The 9,968-nt window shown below is 41.9% G+C and overlaps 1 protein-coding gene across 2 annotated transcripts in view; it reads left to right on the top strand.

The window, feature by feature from the left end:
* Positions 1 to 1,500: 1,500 nt before the first annotated feature.
* The window catches only part of rab6ba (RAB6B, member RAS oncogene family a), a 49,171-nt gene continuing 40,703 nt past the window's right edge, over positions 1,501 to 9,968 (top strand). The window contains exon 1 of one of the 2 annotated variants that reach the window (XM_047587751.1): positions 1,501 to 1,819. In XM_047587751.1, the coding sequence (XP_047443707.1) occupies positions 1,750 to 1,819 (70 nt within the window). In that variant the 5' untranslated portion in view covers positions 1,501 to 1,749. The remainder of the gene's footprint in view (positions 1,820 to 9,968) is intronic. The other variant, XM_047587752.1, reaches the window with a different exon arrangement.

Here is a 9,968-nt window from a genome sequence, read left to right as displayed (position 1 = left end):
ATTGGTATTTTAATTACCTGCAGGTTCGATAGCACTATCGTGGGTACTGATATCAGCAGAGATGCACTATATTGCCAAAGGTATTCACTCATCTGCCTTTACACGCGTATAACCTCAAGTGACATCCCATTCTTAATCCATAGGGTTTAATATGCCAGCCTACCATTTATGGGAACTTTTAACCATTCTTATCGAAGTACATTTGTGAGGTCAGACGATGATGTTGGATGAGAAGGCCTGGCTCCAAGTGTTCGCTCTGATTCATCCCAAAGCTGTTCTATCAGGTTGAGGTCAGGACTCAGGTCAGTCAAGTTCTTTATGGACCTTGTCATGTTGGAAGGGGTCATCCCCAAACTGTTCCCACAAAGTTGGGAGCATGGAATTATCCAATATCTCTTGGTATGCTGAGGCATTCAGAGTTACTTTCGCTGGAACTAAAGGGCCAAGTCCAGCTCCTGAAAAACAACCCCACACCATACATACAACTTCACTCTTGGCACAATGTAGTGAGTCAAGTACCGTTCTCCTGGCAACTGCCAAATCCAGATTGGTCCGTCAGATTTCCAGATGGAGATGCGTGATTCTACTCTCCAGAGAACGTGTCTCCACTGCTCTAGAGTCCAGTGGCTGTGTGCTTTACACCACTGCATCCTACGCTTTGCAAATGCTCGCCCATGGAAAACCGTTCCATGAAGCTCTCACATTGTTCTTGAGCTAATCTGAAGTCCACATTAAGTTTTTAGGTCTGTAGTGATTGACTCTGCAGAAACTTGGTGACCCCTGTGCACTATGCTCCCCAGCATCTGCTGACTGCGTTCTGTCATTTTACGTGGCCTGACACTTCATGGCTGAGATGCTGTTGTTCCCAATCACAGTACCAAGCTGAAATTCACTGAGCTCCTGAGAGCGACCCATTCCTCCATATAGAAGAGGTCTGCTGGCCTAGGTACTTGATTTTATACGCCTGTGGCCATGGAAGTGTCTGGAACACCTGAATTCAGTTATTTGGATGGGTAAGCAGATACTTTTGGCCACATAGTGTAGGTCTTGTGTTTTGGGATTTTTTCAGCTTACAAGGTACACACATCATAAAGGCATCAATAATAAGAACAGACCAGAGATGGAGCTAAAACTAAAGGAAGACGACCGGGTTGAATGATGTCAATAACAAACTGAAAGCATAGACTTTAGGATATCTAAGCATTTCCACCCAAACAACTTCTTTATCAAGTTCATGAAATCCACTGTGCACTCCTACGTACAAAAAATTGTGTCATATATTTGCCCCACACACAGCTGCATGTCGGAAACCCCCGCTGGTGGTTTTCGGTGTCAATGTCTGCTCCGAACCATTAAAGGGAGATAAAAGAGGAGACCAGGAGCAACATTTTTTACACGACGGCCTCTCCCTCAGAATCGCATGACGTCATTTTATACCACGGTCCTCCGCTCAGTGGAGAACGCGCATGCGTAAAACTTCGTGTGAGGGAGGGGGGGGAGAAGAAAAAAAAAAAAACACCCAAAGCGTCACGGACCGGTGCAGCAGCAGAGTGCTCCCATCACGGAGAGACAGACAGAGAGAGAGAGAGAGAGAGAGAGAGAGAGAGAGGCTGAACGGGAAGCAGACCGCCGCCTTCACCATCCCGCATCTTCAACAACCAGCACCGAACTCGAGTGGGAACGCACCAAGTACAACCAGACTGTCCTCCGCTGTCCGTAGTAGTCCCCCCTCTTCCTCCTCAAAAAAAAATGTCCGTGGGCAGTGACTTTGGGAACCCTTTAAGAAAATTCAAACTCGTCTTTCTGGGGGAGCAGAGTGGTAAGACACGTTTTAATTTCTAACCCTGCTCGAAGTTTTTTTTTTTTTTTTTTTTCCACGTCGTGTGCGTCAAGTGAACCCGCTGCACCTGCTCCGCCTCCGGTCGACAAGTCTTTAAAATGCGCCTCCTTTGGAGTTTCAACAACAGGGAGGAAAAACAAAAACGTCTTAACTGGGGAAACTGGCGTTTTCCAGTATGAGAGGGTGGCAGCGGGGTGGGCAGGGCATTATTTTAATCAAATTACCAGCAAGCGAGGCGACGCACAATAGTCTGGAGTGGTGTGTGTGAATTGTAGCCTGCAGTCTTAAGTTTAAGAGTAAAATTACGTAGGCACTAAAAGGGGCTTTAATGTCCGCCCTGAAACGCGGTTAAGCTGGCTATTAGTTTAAAAACAACCCTCATTAGCTATTGGGATTAACGCAGCATCAGTTGCAAATAATTAACCCCCGTTACGCGAAATGGAAAGTGTCCAAATGTGCAGGCTGTAGTGTGATGCTGCCGTGGATGGCACAAGTTGGTAAATATTCCTGTGTGGAGACACACCCAGGTTGTCAGTGGCGATGAGATAACTTGTGTGGCTGCAGTCCCTGCCCTGGTATTGTTCCAGTGTGGCTGCCGAGGCCGACCAAGTTTGTGTTTTTTTTGCATGCCGACCTGCTCTCTGAATGACCGAGCAAACAAATCCCAGCATGACACCGCAAAAAAAAAAAACAAAACACCAACATGTCATCATGTGGAAGCTCATTCACTGATTTTTAATCTCTGCCTGCCTCCATCGAGGTTTCCTTACCCACACCCTTTAGGGCAGCCAGCAAGCTTCTCCTCCTTTCCCGAGGTTACAAATTTGTTTTCTAAGACATGACACTGAGCCGGCCGAGGCATGATTTCAATCTCTGTGTGTGTTTTGTCTTTGGGTCTGAGCAGGTCTGTTTTTATAGCCTATTTCAGAGGTGTTGAGCAGCCAAATGAATCACATTAGTCGTGACTCAGTCCTTAGATAGGTTCTATTGATCATCCGGTACAGTTGGGTCTGGCATTAAATTGAATAATGGTTCATTAAAAACGGAGCAGCGTGTCATACATGATCTAAATTATAGTAAGTTTACCTCGTTTGATTGCCGACCGAATGAGGAGCTATCGCAGGTCACTAAATACCTCAACTTCACACAAAGGAATCCAGAGAACGACACTGATGGAGCCCTGCAGTGCTCTTTAAGACAAAGGCTGAGATAGTTAACGTATCGGAAGAAAATGGAATCAAAAATGGATAAATCAATAGTGCCCCATGATCATGTGCATACAGCATCCACAGTATGAGTGTTTTCTTTGTGTAGTGGAATAGGTACGCATTCACCGGTCAGTGAACACAGTGGATCCTTATTTTGGATAGTTTTATCGGTACTCAGTGGTGGGAAATATTTGAGTTACATGTATGATGTTTGATGATTTAAAGTACGATTAAACAAGTCAAGAATGTCACAGTTTGTTGTAAAGAAAGTACAGTTTCATAAACATCAATATCAACATTAGAACTAACTATGTATCTGAATCTTAAAGGCTTCTTTGCTCATGAAGAGAGAAAGTTATGATGATTTGTCCGTCGTCAAATTAACAAACACAAGATTGTGGTACACTTGAAAGCTGTTCAGAAAATGCCACTGACTATCAGACTGTATTTTATTTTCTAAGCCATGACATTCTCTATGCATTTGGTGAGATAATGTTGGTCAGACCAAACAACACATCTGAGGACATGAACGTGGGTCCTGAGGAGATATAACGGCCATCTTTAACAAATATCTCACATTACATAGATTAAATTGTAAAGTGAATGGAATTTGGTAATAAATGTGCCACTTCATATTACCAATGGAAACCTATTCATATACCTACAGTAAGTTTATCCACAAGTAAAGTTATTAAGACATTTATTAAGTTTTAGATACTGTGTGTGTGTGTATATTTATATAATATATAGAAACATTTATAAGCTTGTTAGTTCACTCTGACTCTTGGGCACTTTTATGATATTACATGCCAAGCAACAAGGCGAAGGGGATTTGGCTGCACAAACATAATACGAGGGAGTGTACTCTATTCACCAGACCATAAAGACGGTTGAATGTTTCTTTGACATAATAAACTGTAGTCAAGCTGGGCAGATAAAGGGACAACAATTCATAAAAATTTAAAGAATTAATGGCACCAAAAGAACTTCAGCAGATGAGTAAAGGCCGAGTTAGTAGTTTAGAATAGTGTTTTTGTTTATTGGTGCTGTTGCTTGAGTCATGGCTACAAATGTGACTCTATAAGATCTTTTCTTATTACAGTTTCAATGACCATTTGTATACAAATGCAATATACTTGACCTGTTTGTCAGTGTTAGACTTGTATGTGATTGTATGGACTAGAGAAAATTAGTTCGCTCAGAAATTGGTTGAAACTGGTTGAAACTGGCAGAAAGTCTGAATAATTGATGAGGAATGTTTCTCATCAGCGAATCATTTCTCATCACGAGCAGTGTGGACCACTTAGTGATTAAATGCCCTGATGGTGCAACTTCTTTTTGTCTGTGTTACAGCATGTTACAGATTCCATTAGAGGGTGTGTTTACTCACTGCCAAATGCATTTTGATTGGACAGCATCAGTGTCTCTCTCTGCCTGTTCTAGTGCAGTGAGTCATGTTTTATGCTACACGTATGGTGGAGTTGCAATGTTTACTGTACTGCTGTCATGATGCATAGTGAAGAGTCAGGCTCAGCGTGTCTATAATTACCACTGTCAGGTAATTAACATAACTGTTGTAAAGTTTTATCAGCAAGGATGAAGCGTTTGGTTTATAATATGATCTTGGAGGCTTTAGAAATTTAGATGTTATGGTTGGCTGTTGAACTGTAAAGCCACTGGAGTTTGCAGTGAGGGTCCCAGCCGCTCTGGAGGAGTGTACTCTGTTATCAGTGTGTGAGGGGGACTTTATTTGTCAACCATCCAGACAGTGGCTGTGCCAGCATCGTGTTTGATTGGGCCGTCTCCAGTGGAGCTGTGTCTCTCTGACATGTCTGCTATAATTGCAGCTGGTGCCCAGGCGGGCGTGAATCCCTTCAGCTCTGTCACTATCATTTATTAATGCACACAACTGGACTCAAGTATGTCAGGAACAGGGGCCGCAGCGCAGAGGCTGCTGTGAAGAGACCACTTGTTCTTTCTGGGTTGAGAGCTCCTGCGTACAGTGAAGGCCTGTAATGGTGGAAGTGTCCGCAAATGTGTCTATAAAGGGAAAGATGGCATGATGTTCTGTTTTTCATAAAAGAATCAGCTAACGTCACAGAGAGGTGGGGGCTCCAGATTAAGTGGGTGGAAGCAGGCAGAATGTTAAATGAGCTGTCAGGAAGTCTCTCCTCCGGCGTACTTCTTCGGGTGTTTTCTACGCTGCCTGTACATAAAAGGCTGGCTAAAGGTTTCCTTGACAAAGCTAGAGGCTTTAAGCAAACCAATCAGCTGGTCCCAAGTCTGTGTGCCCACGCTTCTGTTAGAAAAAAGCTTTTTGCCAGTTCCAGCTTCACAGCAATCAACCAGGTCATTGTTAGAAAACCTAAGATTACTGATCTGCATTTATTGAGTCATAGCTGTTTTGCCATAGGCGAGTTTTCAAAGGAGCAACACTGCATGGTACTTGATAAAAGCCAATTGTTTGGAGGTAATCCCTTGCTGCAAGCTTCATTTCAGCTCAGACAAACAGATGGGAATGCATTTGGTTCATGCATCCGCATGGCTGCCATGAGATTTTGCTCACTGAATCAAAATGCCATCTTCCTTATTTCACTGCACAGCGATTGCCATCACACAAACTAGCACTGGCTTCAGAATAGTGCTGAATCACCGGGCCAATATGCTTCAAAGTAGGGTTCAGTTGCTTGTCTAATGCATCAATCACCGTGTCTCCAGGAAGCAGCTTTCTGAGTAAATGAAACTCTGGGTCTTGTCTGAGGAGCTGACACACTTCCTTCACTGAACCTCTGAAACCACAAATGCTGATATAGATATTACGGATTTTCACACATGTGCATGCACACAATGGTAACATGCAGACTTTCATTACAAAACGGCACGGTGATAAACACCACTATACACCTACAGTATAGGGTGTGCAGCAATCTTATTTTAGAGTTAGTTTTGGATACACAATATTTTCGGTATTAATGTGCAATGTTTTTATTATTTTCTGAGACTTTTTTCTAAATATATCAGATTCCTACTTGATGTCTTGATGTGTAGCCCATATCCGTTGCTTGCAAAAACTTGGACATGTTGTATATAAGACAGAAGATAAAAGGAGCTGATAGATGAAGAGATGTGGGTTGGTTGGTTTGTTGTTTCTTTTCTCACAAATATCCCACCTCATTCAAACTCTAACTAACTTAACTTTAACTCTTTGGAAAACCATCTGTGTGTCCTTTCTTTATAAGATTCAAAGCATCTAGGTATATTTAGGTGGTTTTAACATCATAACTTCAAAAAAGTGTGTTAGTGTTATACTAAAATGCCAATGATTTATTTTTACTGGTGGTGATGTTGCTTACTAGGCTTTTGGTGAAAAAAAACAAAAACGACGTGCTCTATTTAGTGCAGTGCTGTGGGGTTATCTGTGCTTTATGCTGCTGCACGGCATGAAGAAGCTGCAGATGACAAGCTCGCCTCGTTTTTACTGATACCAACTTTAATATTCACACTTGACTAATAGTCAGGTGTGTATCATCAATTATTGAATATGTTTATGTGTGGTAGAGGTGTCAGATGAAGACAGTTTGTGTAGACAAAGCTTGATGGTGCACAATAAATAAGGTTTTACCCACAAGGATTACGCTCCATTTAGTATCATGGATAGTGGGACAGAAAACCCACATGGGCAAAAATTGGGTAAGAACCAAGATGATGATAATGTTGTAACTTTATTTATTTGTCCCAGTTACTTGATAACTGTTAAACTCCAGCTGATCATACAGTACTGTCAGACTGTACTCACCAGAAAAATGGAAGTGGCATTTGTATTTCAGTGCGATTGACACTGTTGGTGTCTAAGCAGCCATGAGGCCTCTTCCTGTCCTGTAAATAAGTGTATGTTATCACGGTCTCATTATAGCCAAGATAATGGCAGAGAAGCTTGTTGAAGATAAGAGAAGTTTGCTTGTAACATCTGTTCATCTCTGTGAAAGTGTCTCTTTCAAACCAAACTTTTTTTTCTAGTATTAGAAGTATTTAGTTGCCCAAATCGAACCAAACGGCGAATGAAAGACCGTGTAATAATCCACAAAAGGGAATAATAAGTAGACCACACAAAACCCAGTCTCCTGGCTGTTCTACCTCTTCAAAAAGTAGACTTTGTCTCCTTGTATAGTACCTCTCCGCATATTAAATTTGAGGAGTCGTGGGCAATCGACCCTTTCTCTCATTTATGTATGAGGACGTGTTAAATGTTGCTATATAATATACATTTCTTTGCTGCTGACGAATAAATTCACCACTTCACATGGCTTAACACTTGAACCCTCTGCATTTATTTGTCCGCTGATTTAGTTGAATCAAATTATGGATTAGGGCTGACTGATAAATGGACCGGTAAATTTGTTCATTGCAGATGTGTTGCATCAGCGTATATGCCAGCAGAAAGTACAGGCAAAGCCTCTAAACAGTGTCACCTCGTCTGACTGAGGATTTGTCCTTTTCACATGAGATGATACATTTACTGGGAGCAAAGTTTGTTAAAAGTTTCGATCTATTTAGCATCTACCAGGCAGTGGGAGTTTATGACACATTATATTTACAGACCAGATTACAAAAAGTTGAAATGAGAGCTCATTTTACTGTGTATGTTTGAAGGTGCAATCTGTGATACTCATGGATTTCATTAGGATGCGTGTTTCAGCAGGTAAGTTTTTGGTTGGATCCTACGACCAATCGGAGCCATTTCATTGTTAACAAATGCAACTCCAGGTGACATGTTCTCATGGGTTTTACTCTTCACGTCCAAACCATGTGATTGGTCCAGGAGGTCTTTGCTGGAGCATAACCAGTTCCCAATGAAGGGGTTCCAGATCAGTGTGTCAACCGAGGTTCATGCAGTTTGTAGTTAGTAACATCCTAAGCCACTGCACAAGTTTTTAAATGTATATATGCTTTTAATTTGTTTTTGTTTAACATTTTAGCTTAGTTTGACAATTCTTAAAGACATTTTGAAGGACGAAGTACAATTCATGTCCTAAACATCCAAGTTTTGGATATTTTCAACAAAAGATCGATAAGAACTTGGTTTGATGCGATAGTATATAATCCAGGATAATACAGTATGATGCCCGCCCCAAAAAAACACATGTTTAAAGTGAATTACGATTGTATTTAGGAAATTGTATCCCTGACAACCGCAATTGCTTGAAAATGAATCAAAACAAAATCTTTTCCATGTGGTGCAAGAGCATGCAATGCTCGAGAGCCTTGGGTGTGTCGAGAGCACAGTGGAGTTCATGTTGGCTTTGAATTCAGAGCGAAGCAGAGTGGAGCTGGTCAGAGCTATTAGACTCTTTCTCTACTATAGAACCTATTACAGGACTGTGCAGTAATAGAGTTAGGGAAACAGAGTAGGACAGAAGATAGGCTGTCAGTATTGACTGGAATCCAGCCTCTGAGCAGCACGTCTGTTTGTTGTAATGTCTGATAATCTAACTGCGTCTAAAGATAACTTGTCATTCCTTTCCTTTCACATATAATTGTGTCTTCCCGGCAAGCGTTCTTCTTTTATGGATCGAGGGAAACAGCTCCCTGACAGCTTTGATCTGCTATCGATTGGCTCGGCTGCCCATTAATGGGGCTGCCTGTTAATGGGGCAGCTAAGCTAGTCCCTTCATCTACTGCATGGCTTTAGCACACGAACAACTGTCTTGGAGCGCTTTCTCAAACTGACACTCTGCGCATTTTTATATTCCAAGCAGTTGAGAATAATTACCTGTTTTTCAGCGTGTCAGTGGTATGGCTTCAGGAATGTTAATGCTGGTCCACAGATCGTACAGTTGCTCTGTGACATTGGCCTGTGCTGCCATAACTCTGGTGAGAGTGGGATCTCCACTACCCTACCAGGAAGACAGCATTTTCAGTATCAACTTAATGGATTTGTGCTACCCTAATTTGTACAATCGTCATGTTTCCCAAAGGATGAATCAGGCTGGTGTCAATGATCCACAGTTATTCCTCCAGCTTCATCATGAGGTTCACACTTTAATTTGTCTAGTATTTTGGTATGCGACGAAATGCATAAAAACATTCCCATCTGCCTCATTTGTAGTTTGTATTGATTGCTATGAACCAAATATTAGCTGTCTGGCTCTAAACTGTGATTAATGTATTATCACTGTGTTATTTGAGCTTGGAGCATCCCTACTTGGTGGCATCAGCTTCACAGAGCAACGAGCATGACCGTGGACACTTAGATTCTCAAAACTAGTTCTTACTAACATGCTGCCTGAAATGGGATGGGTACGGTGTTGGATAATTGGTTTTCACCCCACTATCCCTGGTTGGATAATGTTTCCAGAACTATTCAATGTGCACAGACCAACACAGATCCAGCTTTAGTCTTGTAGTCTAGTCTTGGTACATGCTAAAACCTTAACTTCCCAGTGCTTCATAACATGTTTCTGCTGCAATGCATTACACAATACATACATTGCACAACTCTTCAGATTGAAATGCCCTCAATATCTTCATGGTTTCAGTCTGGCAATAGCTGGTTTGCAGAAAAAGAAAACCAAGTGGTGCGATGGTAGCTCTATATACATATGCTGCACAGCTGAGTGGGCGTGTTCCCACGGGCCCAAGAGAAAGCACAGCCTCGCTTATACACTCTGCCCAGAATAAAACAAAATCTGTCTGCTGCCCATGCAGTGATGTAGAGAAACTGTCTGATTCAGTTCCGCCTGCCTGTGTGCCAGTGAAAAGACGTTGGCAGCAGCATCTGACGACACAGTTTTTTTTTTTTTTTTTTTTTTGCAGCTCTGTTTCAAACACAACTTCTTACCCTGCTGTTTTACAGATGCACTTTAACAAGGATTCAGGAACTTTTAAAGTGCCTCACATTATTCAGCTGGAGAGACTGTTTT

The sequence above is a fragment of the Mugil cephalus genome, chromosome 6 (genome assembly GCF_022458985.1).
Source record: "Mugil cephalus isolate CIBA_MC_2020 chromosome 6, CIBA_Mcephalus_1.1, whole genome shotgun sequence".
In the NCBI taxonomy this organism is placed as follows: Eukaryota; Metazoa; Chordata; class Actinopteri; order Mugiliformes; family Mugilidae; genus Mugil; species Mugil cephalus.
Note: the sequence above shows the minus strand (reverse complement) of the source record. Positions and strands in the feature narration are given on the sequence as shown.